The following is an 18,503-nucleotide window of genomic DNA, read 5'->3' on the forward strand; positions in this document are numbered from 1 at the left end:
GAGGACTGGTGCAAAATTGGAAAAGTCACAACTGCTGCCAAAGTAGCTGGCAAGATGTGTGGCCTATGGTCACAGACCAGCTGCACACATTGAGGAGTGTAATCCATTGCAACTGATACCGATGACAGATTAGTGATAGCGAGCACGCAAGGCAAGGTGGGTTCAGACTACAACAATGTGCATTTATACAGAACCTTTAACACAGTTAAACATCCCAAGGTAGTTTACAGGAGCATTATCAAACACATTTGACACTGAGCCACATAAGCAGATATCAGGACAGTTGATCAAAAGACTGTTCAGAAGTAAGTTTTAAGCAGCGCTTTAAAGGAAGAGACAGAGATAGAGAGGCAGAGAGGAATTTTCTACCTTCGAAGGCTCAGACATTGGGTAGATTCAAAACAGAGTTTGTACTAAGGGAATTAAGGGATGTGGGATAATGTGGGAAGGTGGAGTTGGGGTAGAAGATCAGCAATGGTCGTATTGAATGGTGGAGAAGGCTCGAAGGAAGAAATGGCCTACCCCTGCTCCTATTACGTATGTTTTTATGTTGACTTGATATCAGCAGTGAGTGAAATAATGCTCATGTGCTTAATGATCACGGAAAACATTCTCAACTTGACAGTTCTAATTCATGTCTGCAATCTCGCACAGGGCCTTCAAGTGTCCTACAGGAGATGGTCCAGAAATACAACGACAACTGCTCAGAGAAGAGTGAACAATAGACTGCAGCTGAACGCCAAGAGAAAAGGATCTCTCTCTCTCTGTCTCCCAGTCCAGCAAAGCCCCAGGGAAACCACGAGCACAGCTTCTAAACCAAGACTACAGAACTTCACAGACGACCACCAAGCAAACAGTTGAAACCTCCCTTCGGCCTTCTGGAACCAGTGAAGCAAGCCTGAAATTGAGCACTTGGCCCCCCCAGCGAGGACTCCAAGGCTTTGACTTCAGTTAAGGACATTAACTTACCTTCCGGGAGCAGAGTGGAGAGGATCTGCAGGGAGAACACCGAGAGCGGAGCCTACAAATCGAACCAGAGGATCGAGGCCCAGTCTCTTACCTTCTGGGAGAGCAGTCCAGGCGCGCCGGAGTTTGAAATAAACATCAACAGTGACATCACAGGAAGGCTGCAAGGTGATTGGTTGGTGAGTAACTGCTGTTAGGGAATAACTCTAAATAACTGGCTTAGTAACTAAGGTAAGAAAGGTCCACAGTTTATTTTCATAAATAGGAAGTAGTTTTTTTTTAGGGAGTTCTGTAGTAACGAGGACCAGGGAAGAAGGGCCCCAGAGTAATCGATATTATTTGATATTAAGATCTTCCAAAAGATTTAATTTAAAGGGTTAAGTGATGGCAGGAGAGCTCAAAGCTGTGGTGTGCTCCTCGTGCTCTATGTGGAAAGCCGGGAACAATTCCAGTGCCCGGGACCAGCATGTGTGCAGGAAGTGTCTCCAGCTGCAGCTCCTGGAAGCCCGGGTTTCAGAGCTGGAGTGGTAGCTGGGGACGCTGTGGAGCATCCACGAGGCAGAGAGTATCGTGGATAGCACGTATAGAGAGGTGGTCACACCGCAGGCTCAGACTCCACAGGCAGGAAGGAAATGAGTGACCACCAGGCAGAGCAAGAGGACTAGGCAGGCAGTGCAGGAATCTCCTGTGGCTATTCCCCTGCAAAACAGATATACTGCCTTGGATACTGTTGGGGGGAATGGCCTCTCAGGGGAAAGCAGCAACATCCCAATTTGTTGCACCACGGTTGGCTCTGCTGCACAGGGGAGGGGTAAGAAGTGTGGGAATGCAATAGTTATAGGGGATTCAATTGTAAGGGGAATAGATAGGTGTTTCTGTGGCCGCAAACTAGACTCCAGGATAGTATGTTGCCTTCCTGGTGCTAGGGTCAAGATGTCTCAGAGCTGTTATAGGACATTCTGAAGGGGGACGGTGAACAGCCAGTGGTTGTGGTACACATTGGCACAAACAACGTAGGTAAAAAAAGGAATGAGGTCCTAAAAGCAAAATATAGGGAGTTAGGAAGTGAGTTGAAAAGTCGGACCTCAAAGGTAGTGATCTCAGGATTATACCAGTACCACGTGCTAGTCAGAGGAGAAATAGCAGGATATATCGGATGAATACACGGCTGAAGAGATGGTGTGAGGGAGAGGGTTTTAGATTCCTGGGAAATTGAGACCGGTTCTGGGGGAGGTGGGACCAGTACAAACTGGACGGGTTACACCTGGGCAGGACAGGGAGTGATGTCCGAGGGGGAGTATTTGCTAGAGTGGATCAAGGACAAGAACAAAAGACAGTAAGGGAAATAAGAAAAGTGATAGGCAGAGAAATCAAGGGCCAGAATCAAACAGGGCCACAGTGAAAAATACTGGGAAGGGGACAAGTCATGTGAAAAAGACAAACCTTCAGGCTTTCTGCCTTAACGTGCGGAACATTCACAATAAAGTGGATGAATTAATCACACAAATAGATGTAAATGGGTATGATACAGTCGGGATTACGGAGACATGGCTGCAGGTTGACCAGGGATGGGAAATGAACATCCAGGGGTATTCAGTATTTAGGAAGGACAGACAAAAAGTAAAAGGCAGTGGAGTTGCATTGCTGATTAAAGAGGAAATTAACGCAATCATGAGGAAGGACATTAGCTCGGACGATGTGGAATCTGTATGGGTAGAGCTGGGAAACAATAAGGGGCAAAAGAAGTTAGTGGGGGTTGTATATAGACCCCCAAACTATAGTGGTGATGTTGGGAATGGCATTAAACAGGAAATTAGAGACGCATGCGATAAAGAAACATCTGTAATTATAGGTGACTTTGATCTGCATATAGATTGGGCAAATCAAATTATTCACAGTACCATAGAGGAGGAATTCATGGAATGTATATGGGATGGTTTTCTGGACCAATATGTTGAGGAACCAACTACAGAACAGGCCATCCTAGACTGGGTATTGTGTAACGAGAGAGGAATAATTGACAATCTAGTTGTGCGAGACCCCTTGGGGATGAGCGACCATAATATGATAGAATTCTTCATCAAGATGGAGAGTGAAGTAGTTGATTCTGAGACTAGGGTCCTGAATCTTAATAAAGGAAACTACGAAGGTATGAATGCGAGTTGACTGTGATGGATTGGGAAACGTTACTTGAAGGGATGATGGTGGATAGGCGATGGCAAACATTCAAAGAGCGCATGGATGAACTGCAATGATTGTTTATTCCTGTCTGGCGCAAAAGTAAAACGGGAAAGATGGCCAAATCATGGCTTACAAGGGAAATTAGAGATAGCACTAGATCCAAGGAAGAGGCATACAAGTTTGCCAGAAAAAAAACAACAGACCTGACGATTGGGAGAAGTTTAGAATTCAGCAAAGGAGGCGCAAGGGATTGATTAAGAAGGAGAAAATAGAGTACCAGAGTAAGCATGCAGGGATCATAAAAACTGACTGTAAAAGTTTCTATAGGTATGTGAAGAGAAAAAGATTGGTGAAGACAAATCTAGGTCCCTTACAATTAGAAACAGGGGAATTTATTATGGCGAACAAAGAAGTGGCTGACCAACTAAATGCATATTTTGGTTCTGTCTTCACAAAGGAGGACACAAATATCATACTAGAAATGTTGGGGAACACAGGGCTTAGTGAGAGAGAGGAACTGAAATAAATCAGTATTAGTAGAGAAATGGTATTGGGGAAATTGATGGGATTGAAGGCTGATAAATCCTCAGGGCCTGATAATCAACATCCCAGAGTACTTAAGGAAGTGGCCCTAGAAATAGTGGATGCTTTGGTGGTCATCTTTCAAGATTCTATAGACTCTGGAACAGTTCCTACAGATTAGAGAGTAGCTAATGTAACCCCACTATTTAAAAAGGGAGGTAGAGAGAAAACAGGGAATTGTAGACCAGTCAGCCTGACGTCAGTAGTGGGGAAAATTCTAGAGTCCATTATCAAAGATTTTATAGCAGAGCACTTGGAGAACAGTGGTAGAATCGGACAGAGTCAACATAGATTTACAAAAGGGAAATCATGCTTGACAAATCTATCAGAATTCTTCGAGGATGTAACTATTAGAGTTGATGAGGGGGAGCCAGTGGATGTGGTTTATTTGGACTTTCAGAAGGCTTTCGACAAAGCCGTGTAAAATTAAAGCGCTTGGGATTGGGGGGTAGTGTATTGAGATGGATAGAAAATTGGTTGGCAGACAGGAAACAAAGAGTAGGAATAAACATGTCGTTTTCCAAATGGCAGGCAGTGACTAATGGGGTACCGCAGGGATCAGTGCTAGGACCCCAGCTATTCACAATATATATTAATGATATAGATGAGGGAACTAAATGTAGTATCTCCAAATTTGCAGAGGACACAAAACTGGGTGGGAGGGTGAGTTGTGAGGAGGATGCAGAGAGACTTCAGGGTGATTTGGACAAGTTGAGTGAGTGGGCAAATGCATGGCAGATGCAGCATACTGTGAATAAATGTGAGGTTATCCACTTTGGTAGCAAAAACAGGAAGGCAAATTATCTGAACGGCTATAAACTGAGAGGGGGGAATATGCAACAAGACCTGGGTGTTTTTGTACACCAGTCGCTTCAGGTAAGCATGCAGGTGCAACAGGGCAAATGGTATGTTGGCCTTCACAGTGAAAGGATTCAAGTACAGGAGCAGGGATGTCTAGCTGCAATTATACAGGGCCTTGGTGAGGCCATACCTGGAATATTGTGTGCAGTTTTGGTCTCCTTATCTGAGGAAGGATGTTCTTGCCCTAGAGGGAGTGCAGCGACGGTTTACCAGACTGATTCCTGGGATGGTGGGACTGATGTATGAGGAGAGATTGAGTCGGTTAGGATTATATTCGCTGGAGATCGGAAGAGTGAGGGGGGATCTCATAAAAACCTATAAAATTCTAACAGGACTTGACAGGGTAGATGCAGGAAGGACGTTCTCGATGGTGGGGGAGTCCAGACCCAGGGGTCATAGTCTAAGGATACGGGGTAAACCATTCAGGACTGAGATGAGGAGGAATTTCTTCACCCAGAGAGTGGTGAGCCTGTGGAATTCACTACCACAGAAAGCATTTGAGGCCAAAACATTGTATGTTTTCACGAAGGAGTTAGATATAGCTCTTGGGTTTAATGGGATCAAAAGGATATGGGAAGAAAGCGGGAACAAGTTACTGAGTTGGATGATCAGCCATGATCACAATGAATGGTGGAGCAACCTCGAAGGGCAGAATGGCCTGCTCCTGCTCCTATTTTCTATGTTTCTAGGAGGTCACTCTCTCTGAGGGTGCACTGTCACAGGTCTCATGCAGACCAAGCACTAGCTCAGATACTCACACTTTGGTGGGACCGGTAAGGAGGATAGTTGGATTTTCACTTGGTGACTCACACATCACAAGTGAACAAAGCAGATGGTGGAGACAGGGGCAGCAGTGGAAAGTCTGCGTTGGAGGCTGCAGGACGCTCCAAGCTCTGCTTAGCTGGATGTAAACGCTGTACCTTGGGGGCCAATGAACAGGATGCTTTTGGAGCAGCAAAGAATGTGCGATGACTGGCAGACATCCCAGTTCAACTGTGCATGCTTGCAGAAAGAATGGAGAGTCTGTCCTCATGAATGGCATGATGTCACATGTCACCGATATGATATTTTCTCCAGTTCATTGCTAGCAGTAAGTGTGGGTGAGCCACAAGAGGGATGATGGTGAAAGTACTTCCACTCCTCCTCCGACAAAGCCCCAGGCAGTACCTCACATGCTGCCTTGTATCCTGCTGGCCAAGTCTGCCTGTGTAAAGGTGCTGGTGGAGCAGTCTTTGGTGAGGTCCTCATGGCTCCAAAACATAGAGGACGTCGGCAGAGAACACTTCAGCAGACAGAATAAGGACTTAAGCAGCCTGTCTCTACCTCTACTGAAGCCACGGACATAGAAATGCTTGGGCGTGGAAGATTCGTATTTGCACATGGGCGTGTTACACAATGCTGAATTGGAGGTCTGTGATAGAGATCATAAGATCATAAGAAATAGGGGCAGGTGTAGGCCATTCAGCCCCTTAAGCCTGCTCTGCCATTCAGTAAGATCATAGCTGAACTGATTCTGGCCTTAACTCCAATTTCGCGCCTGCCCCCCACCATAACCCTTGACTCCCTTGTAGATCAAAAATCTCAACCTTAAATGTATTCAATGACCCAGCCTCCACTGCTGTCTGGGGAAGAGCATTCCAAAGATTTACAACCCTCAGAGAAGAAATTCCTCCTCATCACCGTCTTAAAAGAGAGACCCCTTATCTTGAAACTGTGCCCCCTAGTTCTAGATTCCACCACAAAACAAAACATTCTCTCAGCATTTACCCTGTCAAGCCCCTTCAGAATCTTATATGTTTCAATCACCTCTCATTTAGAAAAACGCAAGTAAAGGCCTAACCTGCTCAACCTATCCTCATAAGACGAGCCCTTCATCCCAGATTCAGCCTAGTGAGCCTTCTCTGAATGGCATCATAGAATCATAGAAAGTTTAAGGCACAGAAAGAGGCCACTTGGCCCATCTTGTCTGTGCTGGCCAAAAAACGATCCACATATTCTAATCCCACCTTCCAGCATTTGGTCCATAGCCTTGCAGATTACAGCACTTGAGGTGCACATCTAGACTCCTTTTAAATGGTCTCTGCCTCAACTACCCTTTCAGGCAGTGAGTTCCAGATCATCACCACCCTCTGGGTGAAAATGTTTTTCCTCATCTCACCTCTAATTTTTCTACCAATCACTTTAAATGCCCCCTCATCACTGACCTCTCTGCTAAGGTGAATAGACCTTTCACCTCCACTCTATCCAGGCCCCTCAAAACTTTGTACAATTCAATCAGATCTCCCCTCAGCCTTCTCTGTTCCAAGGAGAACAGCCCCAGCCTATCCAATCTTTCCTCAAAGCTGCATTTTTCCAGTCCTGGCAACATCCTCGTAAATCTCCTCTTTACCCTCTCTAGTGCAATTACATCCTTTCTGTAATGAGGTGACCAGGACCGCACACAGTACTCAAGTTGTGGCCTAACCAATCATTTATATAGTTTCAGCATGACCTCCCTGCTCTTATATTCTATACCTCAGCTAATAAAGGAAAGGATTTCATATGCCTTCTTAACCATCTTATCGACCTGTCCTACTCCCTTCAGGAATCTGTGGACATTCACCCCAAGGTCCCTCACTTCCTCTACACCTCTGAGCATTTTCCCATTTATTCCTTTGCCTTGTTTGACCTCCCAAAATGCATCACCTCACACTTCTCCAGGTTGAATTCCATTTGCCACTTTTCTGCCCATCTGACCAGACCATCAATATCTTCCTGCAGCCCCTACAGTTATCCTCCTCGCTATCTACCACACAGCCAATCTTTGTGTCATCTGCAAACTTCTTGACCATGCCCCCTACATTTACGTCCAAATCATTAACATATACCACAAAAAGCAGGGGACCCAGTACTGAGCCCTGCGAAATGCCACTAGAAACAGCCCTTCAGTCGCTAGAACAGCCATCAACAATTACCCTTTGTTTCCTGCCACTGAGCCAATTTCGTATCCACCTTGCTGCATTTCCCTGGATCCCATGGGTTTTTATTTTTTTAACCAGTCAGCCATGTGGAACCTTGTCAAAAACCTTGCTAAAACCCATGTAGACCACATCAACTGCACTACCCACATCTATCTTCCTCGTTACTTCTTCAAAAAATTCGATCAAGTTGGTCAAACAAGATCTTCCCTTAACAAATCCATGCTGACTATCCTTGATTAACCCGTGCCTTTCTAACTGACAGTTTATCCTATCTCTCAGAATAGATTCCAATAACTTGGCCACTACTGAGGTTAGTCTGACTGGCCTGTGATTAGTCGGTCTATCCTTCGCTCCCTTTTTAAACAAACGTTAGCAGTTCTCCAGTCCTCCAGCACCACACCTGTATACAGTGAGGACTGGAAAATGATGGTCAGACCTTCTGTTATTTTCTCTCTCGCTTCTCTTAACAGCCTAGGATACATTTCATCTGGCCCTTGTGATTTATCAACTTTCAAGGATGCTAATCCCATTAATACTTCCTCTCTCCCTATGTTTATCACATCCAATACTTCACACTCTTCCTCAATTACAATATCTGCATCGTCCCCTTCTTTTGTGAAGACAGATGCAAATTATTCATTAAGAACCATCCCAACATCTTCCGCCCTTACACATAGGTTACCTTTTTAGTCTTTTATGGGCCCTACTCTCTCCTTAGTTATCCTCATACTCTTAATGTACTGATAAAACATCTTTGGGTTCACCTTGATTTTGCTTGCCAATATTCTTTCATGCCCTCTATTTGCTTTCCTAATTTCCTTTTTGATTTCACCCCTCCACTTTCTATACTCCTCTCGGCTTTCTGTAGTATTGAGCTCTCTGTGTCAGACATAAGCTTTCCTTTTCTGCCTGTAGCCTCTTGCCATCCATGGGGCTCTAGATTTCACCATCTCACCCTTTTTCTTTGTGGGAACATGTTTACTCTGAACCCCTTGAATCTCCCCTTTGAATACCTCCCACTGTTCTGACACTGATTTACCTTCAAGTAGCGGTTTCCAGTCCACTTTTTGCTAAATCACTCCTCAGTTTAGTAAAATTGGCCTTGCCCCAAAATCTAATGCAAGTATAGTCCTCAAGTAAGGAGACCAAAACTGTCTGCAATACTCTAAGTGCAGTCTCACCAATGCTCTATAAGTTGTAGCAAGACTACCCTACTCTTATACTCCATCCCCCTTGCAATAAATGCCAACATTCCTTCTGCCCTAACAACTTGCTATACCTGCATGCTAACATTTTGCGATTCATGTACAAAGACACCCAGATCCCTCCGTACTGCAGCATTCTAGCACTCTGCAGTCTCTCTTAATGTAAATAATATTCAGCTTTTCTATTCTTCCCGCCAACGTGCACAACCTCACATTTTACCACATTATACTCATCTGACAATTTTTTGCCCACTCATTTAACCTATCTTTTCAGACTATTGGTGTCTTCCTCACAACTTGCTTTCCTATCAATCTTTGTATTGCCTGCAAATGTGGCTATGATACGCTCATTCCCTTCATCCAAGTCATTAATATAGATTGTAAATAGTTGAGGCCCCAACACAGATCGCTGTGGCACTCCACTAATTTCAGTTTGCCAACCTGAAAATGCCCCATTTATTCAGACTCTCCTGTTAGCCGATCCTCTATCCATGCTAATGTATTACCACCCCCCCCACCCCCAACACCATGAGCTCTTAACTTATGTAGTAATCTTTTATGTGACAACTTATTGAACACCTTTTGGAAATCCAAAGACACATCGACTGGTTCCCCTGTATCCACCCTGCTTGTTACATCCTCAAAGAACTCTAATAAACTTGTTAAACACGATTTTCCTTTCATAAAACCATATTGACTCTGCCTGATTGTATTACGATTTTCTAAATGTCCTGCTATAATTTCCTTAATAATGGATTCTAGCATTTTCCCAATGACAGATATTAGGCTAACTGGCCTATAGCTTCCTGCTTTCTGTCTCCTTCCTTTCTTGAAAAGGGGTGTTACATTTGTGGTTTTCCAATCCCCTGAGATCTTTCCAGAATCTAGGGAATTTTGGAAGATTACTACTAGTACATCCACCATCTCTGTAGCCACTTCTTGTAAGACCCTTGGATGCAGGCCATGACGTCCAGGGAACTTTTCAGCCTTTAGTGCCATTACTTTCTCTCGTACTTTTTTTCCAGTGATAGTGATTGTTTTAAGTTCCTCCCTCCCTTTTGCCTCTTGATTTTCTGCTATCCTGGGGATGCTTTTTGGGTCTTCTACTGTGAAGACAGATAGAAAATACTTGTTCAAAGTCTCTGCCATTTCCTTGTTTCCCTATTAGTAATTCTCCAGTCCCATCCTCTAATAGACCAATGCTTACTTTAGCTGTCTTTCTTTTCATATATTTGTAAAAGTTTTTACTGTCCGTTTTTATATTTCTTGCTAGTTTACTCTCATACTTTAATTTCTTCCTTTTTGTTTAAAAGTCATCCTCTGCTGGTTTCTAACATTTTTCTAAACTTCTGGCCTACCACTAATGTTTGCAGCATAGTATGCCTTTTCTTTCAATTTGATACCATCCTTAATTTCCTTAGTCAGCCACGAATGGTGCGTCTTTCTCGTGGAGTCTTTCTTTCTCAATGGTATATATCTTTGTTGAGTTATGAAATATCTCCTTAAATGTCTGCTACTGTCTTACCTTTTAACCTATTTCTCAGTAAACTTTAGCCAACTCTGTCTTCATACCCTTGCAATTGTCCTTATTTAAGTTTAAGACACTATTTTTGGAACATAACCTTGCACCCTCAAACTGAATGTGAAATTGTATCAGGTTATGATCACTTTTGTCTCGGGAACCCTTTACTATGAAGTCATTTATTAATCCTGTCACATTACACATTACCAGGTCTAAAATGGCCTGATTGGTTCCAGAACATTGTGTTCTAAGAAACTGGTCCTAATACACTCTGAACTCATCCTCCAGGCCACCTTTGCCAATTTGATTAGTCCAATTTATATGGAAATTAAAACCGCCCATAATTATTGCAGTACCTTTCCTACAAGCCACCATTATTTTTTGATTTATACTCTGTCCTACAGCGTAGCTACTGTTAGGGGGCCTATAACCAATTCCCACCAGTGACTCCTATCCTTTGCTACTTCTTATCTTCACCCAAACTGATCCTACATCTTGATGTTCCAAGCCAAGATCATTTTTCATTACTGTATTGAATTCATCCTTTATTAACAGAGCTACCCCACCTCCTTTTCCTTTCGTTCTATCCTTCCGAAATGTCACATATCCTTGAATATTTAGGGGTTCCAGCTTTGGTCACCTTGCAACTACGTCTCTGTAATGGTTAACATTTCATAACATTTATTTCTATTTGTGCTATTAATTCATTCATCTTGTTAAGAATGCTGCACACATTAAGATAAAGAGCTTTTAATTCTGTCTTTTTTTTAACCATTTCTCCCTACTATGACCTTATTTGCTGGTGCACTTTTATGTTTGTACGCTCTGTCCCTTCCAGTCATACTCTGGTTATCATTACCGGTAAAACTACTCTACACTACTGCCTCGCCCTTTCTCGTTAACTTTCTAAATTCCCCTCATCTGATCCCTCCCCTACACTGTTTAGTTGAAAGCTCTCTCTCCAGCCCTAGTTATACGATTCACCAGGACACTGCTCCCAATGCGGTTCAGGTGCAGGCTATCCCAATGGAACAGCTCCCTCTTTCTCCAGTACTAGTGCCAGTGCCCCATGAATCAAAACCCATTTCTACTGCACCAATCTTTGAGCCACGCATTCAATTCTCTGATCTTATTCGCCCTATTTCAATTCATGGCTCAGGTAGTAATCCAGAAATGATTGCCTTTGTGGTTCTATATTTAATTTAGCCCTAGCTGCTCATGCTCCCTCCGCAGAATGTCTTTATTAGTCCTATCAATGTCATTGGTACCCACATGGACCATGACAACTGGATCCTTCCCCTCCCAGTCCAAGTTTCTCTCCAGCCCTGAGGAGATGCCCTTAACCCTGGCACCAGCAGGCAACACAGCCTTTGGGACTCTTGCTCTCAACTACAGACAACTGTATCAATCCCCCAAAATATCCTGTGCCCTAATGCTACTACATTCCTTTTTACTCCCCGCACTTGAATGGCTCCCTGCACCACAGTGCTGTGGTCAATTTGCTCATCCTCCCTGCAGTCCTGGCTCTCATTCACACAAACTGCAAGAACATCAAACCTGTTGGACAAGTGCTTGGTTGTTTGCAGCACTGTTTGATGTTAGTGGCAATAAGTAGGGCGGGGGTTTTTGCATCTGCTTGTCAGATGGTGTACTGGTGGAACCTAAGTGAACCTCACAATAATTAAGGCATCCAAGGCAGCAACGAGCACCGCTGCTGGTACAATGGCCATGTTCTGCCTCCTCCTAACAATCATCTGAAGATGCTCTATGCACCTTGTTCCTGCTGTTGGTCCAAACCTTGCTGCTGTGCAATGCTCTGCAGAGCATAGCAGACCACAATAATTCTGGTGACCCTGGCTGGTGCACACTGAACAACTTGAGTACTGTGTGCAGTCTGGTCACCTCATTACAGAAAGGATGTAATTGTACTAGAGAGGGTGCAGAGCAGATTTACGAGGATGTTGCCAGGACTGGAAAAATGCAGCTTTGAGGAAAGATTGGATAGGCTGGGGTTGTTCTCCTTGGAACAGAGAAGGCTGAGGGGAGATCTGATTGAAATGTACAAAATTTTGAGGGGCCTGAATAGAGTGGAGGTGAAGGGTCTATTCACCTTAGCAGAGAGGTCAGTGACTAGGGAGTGATCGGCAGAAAAATTAGAGGGGAGATGTGGAAAAACATTTTCACGCAGTGGGTGGTGATGGTCTGGAACTCACTGCCTGAAAGGGTATTTGAGGCAGAGACCCTCAACTCATTCAAAAGGAGTCCGAATATACACCTCAAGTGTTGTAATCAGCAGGGCTACAGACCAAATGCTGGAAGGTGGGATTAAAATAGGTGGATTGTTTTTCAGCTGGCACAGACACGATGGGCCCGAGTGGCCTCTTTCTGTGCCTTAAACTTTCTATCATTCTATGACAGCTCCAGATCTGCTCAGACACCTGAAGTACAGCTTCAGTATGCCGATAGCTTGCTCAATGACAAATCTGATCATATGGCTTTCATTGAACTGGTCCTAATTGGTTGTATTCCTCACAGCTGTCATCAGCTATCTCCGAGTAGCCAGTCGGTAAGTCTGCTTTGAGGTATGACGAGAACAGGGAGGGTGGACTGCTGCAGGACAAAACCATCACTGCAGCTGCCCAGGAACCTTGCACACATTATAAACATAAACATTATTTTGTGTTTGCACAGCAGCTGCACATTGATGGAATGCAGTGGAAGTGACGAATATGCCTGGGATTTGGGAGTGCCTTAATTGCGACATGCGTGCAGTTGATGGCGCCCTACGCCTGTGGGAAGCCAGCCTGAGCTCATTCTGACTGGCATCATTAAGGAAAAGTGCTCACGAGAATGGTTCCAGGGATGAGGAGCTTCTGTTATGTGGATAGGTTGGAGAAGCTGGGGCTGTTTGCCCTGATGAAGAGAAGATTAAGAGATTTGATAGAGGTGTTCAAAATCATGAGGGGTCTGGACAGAATAGATAGAGAGAAACTGTTCCTGTTAGCTGAAGGATCCAGAATCAGAGGGCACCGATTTAAGGGGATTGGCAAAAGCGACAGCGACAAGAGGAAAAACTTTTTCACGCAGCGAATGGTTAGATCTGGAATGCACTATTTGATACTGTGGTGAAGGCAGATTCAATCGAGGCATTCAAAAGAGAACTGAATAATTATCTGCTGAGAAAAGCTTTGCAGGGCGAGAGGGAAAAGGTAGGTGAGTGAGACCAGGTGAGCTGTTCTTGTAGCGAACTGGCAAGGGCACAGCAGCCGAATGGCCTCCTTCTGTGCTGTATCCATTCCTTGATTCAATGATAACAGTTGGCCCTGACAAGCAAGCCATCAGTTCCGATGAAGGGTCACTGACCCGAAACGTTAACTCTGCTTCTCTTTTCACAGATGCTGCCAGACCTGCTGAGTGGTTCCAGTATTTCTTGTTTTTATATCAGTTACCTTTATATGCATTTGTGGGCTGCCAACTGTGAGATCCTGCAAATATCTCCGGGAGAGCCCTGGAAGGATCCAGAGGCAAGGAAGTTGAGGGTGGTGGTGACTTTGAAAGCAATGGTAAAGTATGGCCACCAGGTCCACTTGGCAGCAGGTCTTGTTTCAACAGGCTGCAAATGCCTGCCATCACTTGGCATAACATCCTAAGACACTGGTGTTCAAACATATGGAGGAAGCTTATACTCTGCCTGTGAACCCTGTGAGCCGGGTATGGCCTCCTGTGAGCTGCAGTTTCCTGCTGATCCTCTCTCCCCTGGAGCTGCAGGTCTATGAGCAACCAGATGTTGCTGGTGCTGCTCTTGCTCCCGCTGCTGAAGCTGCTGCTGGTCACCCTGGTCCTCATCTAACGTCCAAAGTAACATAACATTAGCAGCATGCACGCTGATCTGATAGATCAGAGTTTCAAAGTGCTGAATGAGATGTGAAAACCTCCGAGGTGAAGATGATATCTCCAAAGACCAAAGAACAGTACAGCACAGGAACAGGCCATTCGGCCCTCCAAGCCTGTGCCGATCTTGATGCTTGTCTAAACTAAAACCTTCTGCACTTCCGGGGACCGTATCCTTCTATTCCCATCCTATTCATCTATTTGTCAAGATGCCCCTTAAACATCGCTATCGTACCTGCTTCCACCACCTCCCATGGCAGCAAGTTCCAGGCACTCACCACCCTCTGTGTAAAGAACTTGCCTCGCACATCCCCTCTAAACTTTGCCACTCGCACCTTAAACCTATGACCCCGAGAAACTGACTCTTCCACCCTGGGAAAAAGCTTCTGACTATCCACTCTGTCCATGGCACTCATAACTTTGGAAACCTCTATCAGGTCGCCCCTCCACCTCCGTCATTCCAGTGAAAACAATCCGAGTTTATCCAACCTCTCCTCATAGCTAATATCCTCCAGACCAGGCAACATCCTGGTAAACCTCTTCTGTACCCTCTCCAAAGCCTCCACATCCTTCTGGTAGTGTGGCGACCAGAATTATATTCCAAGTATGGCCTAACTAATGTTCTGTACAGCTGCAGCATGACTTGCCAATTTTTATACTCTATGCCCCGACCGATGAAGGCAAGCATGCCGTATGCCTTCTTGACTACCTTATCCACCTGCGTTGCCACTTTCAGCGATCTGTGGACCTGTACGCCCAGATCTCTCTGCCTGTCAATACTCCTAAGGGTTCTGCCATTTACTGCACACTTCCCACCTGCATTAGACCTTCCAAAATGCATTACCTCACATTTGTCCGGATTAAACTCCATCTGCCATTTCTCCGCCTAAGTCTCCAACCGGTCTATATCCTGCTGTATCCTGACAATCCTCATCACTATCCACAACTCCACCAACCTTTGTGTCGTCCGCAAACTTACTAATCAGACCAGCTACATTCTCCTCCAAATCATTTATATATATACTACAAACAGCAAAGGTCCCAGCACTGATCCCTGCGGAACACCACTAGTCACATCCCTTCATTCAGAAAAGCGCCCTGCCACTGCCAGCCTCGGTCTTCTATGGCCGAGCCAGTTCTGTATCCATCTTGCCAGCTCCCCTCTGATCCTGTGTGACTTCACCTTTTGTACCAGTCTGCCATGAGTGACCTTGTCAAAGGCTTTACTGAAGTCCATGTAGACAAAATCCACTGCCGTTCCTTCATCAATCATCTTCGTCACTTCCTCAAAAAACTCGATCAAGTTAGTGAGACACGGCCTCCCCTTCACAAAACCATGCTGCCTCTCGCTACTAGGTCCATTTGTTTCCAAATGGGAGTAAATCCTGTCCCGAAGAATTCTCTCCAATAATTTCCCTACCACTGACGTAAGGCTCACCGGCCTGTAATTTCCTGGATTATCCTTGCTACCCTTCTTAAACAAAGGAACAACATTGGCTATTCTCCAGTCCTCTGGGACCTCACCTGTAGCCAATGAGGATACAAAGATTTCTGTCAAGGCCCCAGTAATTTCCGCCTTTGCCTCCCTCAGTATTCAGGGGTAGATCCCATCAGGCCCTTATGTCAAAGTTTAGTTTAGTTTAGGAATACAGCACTGAAACAGGCCCTTCGGCCCACCGAGTCTGTGCCGACCATCAACCACCCATTTATACTAATCCTACATTAATCCCATATTCCTACCACATCCCCACCTGTCCCTATATTTCCCTACCACCTACCTATACTAGGGGCAATTTATAATGGCCAATTAACCTATCAACCTGCAAGTCTTTGGTATGTGGGAGGAAACCGGAGCACCCGGAGGAAACCCACGCAGACACAGGGAGAACTTGCAAACTCCACACAGGCAGTACCCAGAATTGAACCCGGGTCACTGGAGCTGTGGGGCTGTGGTGCTAACCACTGCGCCGCAGATATAAAAGTAACTTCCAAAGTGTGTAAAATAAACACTCAGGACAAGCATGGTGAATGGAGCCTTTCACACAAGCAGGCAAGAAAGCAACTGTGAGGTGGCAGTAGTTACTGGCATATTTCCTGTCACATCTCCAGTTTCTCAATTGCCACATTATTCTCACCTTGCCTTTACGTCAAGTTCCAGGAAGCCCGGGAAACCTGTGGACCCACAATTAAATTGCAAAAGCCATTTTAATATCGCTGTCATGGAATGACTGACACATTGAGACTGATAACCCTCCACTCCTGAGTGGGTTGCGACATGCAGCCTAATGCACTGAAGCTAAATGTAGAAGTCGTCAGGTTGAAACCCGCTTCCTGACACACTAACATTTTTGCCATTTTAACCTCACCCGCATCCAAACCCATGCAGGTTAAAACTTCTAATATGTCTAAAACTGATTCACCATGGATAGATCAGGAGAGTAACATATTGTGTGGCAACTGGTAACAGTGCCATTGTATTTTAAATCAAAATCTTTAATTCAGGCAGACTCTTCCTCGCCTTCCTGCACCTGCATACTATTGATTGCCTGGAACAGAACATTGCAGAAGTACAGGCTGAGGCAGGTCAGACTTGGTTTGTATATGTTCAAAAATTTTCGCCACCATATTCCTATTTAAAAATATACCAGTTCTGCTGTTCCTGATTGCTAACCAGTTAGGGGGGGGGGGGGGGGGGCGCGGTGGCATAGTGGTAATGTCATTAGACTAGTAACCCAGAGCCCCACACTAATGCCCTGGGGACATGGGTTCGAATCCCACCAGGGCAGATGGTAGAATTGAATTCAATTGTTATAAAAATCTGGAATTAAAAAGCCAGTCTAGTGGTGATCATGAAACTATTGTCAATGGCTCACTAATGTCCTTTAGGGAAGGAAATCTGCCATCCTTACCTGGTCCGGCCTACATGCGACTCCAGGGCACAAAGCAATGTGGTTGACTCTTAAATGCCCTCTGAAATGGCCGAACAAGCCACTCAGTTCAAGGGCAATAAGGGATGGGCAAAAAATGCTGGCAAAGCCAGCGATGCCCACATCCCCCAAACAAATTTCAAAAAGAGTTACTCCAACTGCTAAGTGCATGTCAGCTCTTGTGAGGACCACTGGGTGTGGCTGTGATGCTACTTACAGTTAAATAACCTGCCAACATTAGATCATAGTTAGCCAATAACAATGGCCACTTAGGCAATGTACTTATGTGCTGTTGATACCCAGGTCCTCATATTCCAACATGCACTGCCCATCTCCAGAAAAATGAGCAAAGGAGAGCAATTGGGAGGAACAAAATACTGAATTCCAAACTCGCATTTCTTCACACTGTGGTATCAATTTTATTTCCCTTCTCTTGATTCAAGATATCCTACTTTTCCACCTCACCCCCACTCAATCCCTAGCTCAAAGTTCCCAGGATGAATCAGCTGTCGATTCTGGATCCTGCAAGCAGGCAGAACCCAACTTTCACTCAGTGTCCATACATAATGGTTCCAGGGCAAAGATTAGAGATTTGCCTTAAAAGAATTACAGACCTAAACCTATATAGTTACTAAACCTGAAAACTGTCATTATTCGTGGCACAGTTTGTTACTTATTAATTTTGAAATCATAAATTATGATAAAACACTGGTCACATAAATGTCGTCAAAATGAACTCAACGGTTATCTCCATTTCTACAAGTACAGATGTGAATTTTAGTTTCCCACCTTGCAAATATAGGCAGCCAGTACATTGATTAATTCTCTGATAGAAAACATGACAGTTTAAAAGGGAGATTGGGCTGTTTGGAGCACAAAAGTACAAAACATTGACTTACACTTGTTTCTCCAGTGGGGTGTTTGGGTCTATTCTCTCTCCTATAATCCCACAGAACTCCGGACCGCCATGTTTGATTAGACCTGGGGGCATCAGTTGCCTGCGTCTGTCACGTAAGGGAGAGGATTGCCTTTTCTCAATTCCATTGAACTGGACTACAAAGAGACAAGACACAACAACCATACTTTAAAAAAGTTTTCTCCTTCGCTCTTAGCCATTCTCATAAGATAAAAAAATTCAGGACCAGGAAAAGTTATTGGACCCAACTCTTTTTTTTTGTTAGAACTAATTAAATTATTTTCTCAGCCTTTTTGATATCTTTATGAACTAAGATTGTCCAATGATTACAGATGTCGCAATTCAAACTTAAAAATGTCAACATCAAAAACAACTGAATGCTGAATCAAAATTCAAAAGAATAAGGACAAAATTCGAATCATATAAAAGCAAATTGCCAATATAACCTTGGCATGTTTTAATTGTATCCATCCGTCAGTGGTGAAGCTGCAG

At 44.5% G+C, this 18,503-nt stretch overlaps 1 protein-coding gene across 1 annotated transcript in view; it reads right to left on the bottom strand.

The window, feature by feature from the left end:
* Positions 1 to 18,503, bottom strand: part of LOC137364732 (SH2 domain-containing adapter protein B-like) — a 175,238-nt gene that overhangs the window by 21,415 nt on the left and 135,320 nt on the right. Inside the window, exon 4 of the mRNA XM_068027764.1 lies at positions 17,995 to 18,148. Within this exon, the coding sequence (XP_067883865.1) occupies positions 17,995 to 18,148 (154 nt within the window). The remainder of the gene's footprint in view (positions 1 to 17,994; positions 18,149 to 18,503) is intronic.

Source organism: Heterodontus francisci, unplaced genomic scaffold (assembly GCF_036365525.1).
Source record: "Heterodontus francisci isolate sHetFra1 unplaced genomic scaffold, sHetFra1.hap1 HAP1_SCAFFOLD_933, whole genome shotgun sequence".
NCBI lineage: Eukaryota > Metazoa > Chordata > Chondrichthyes > Heterodontiformes > Heterodontidae > Heterodontus > Heterodontus francisci.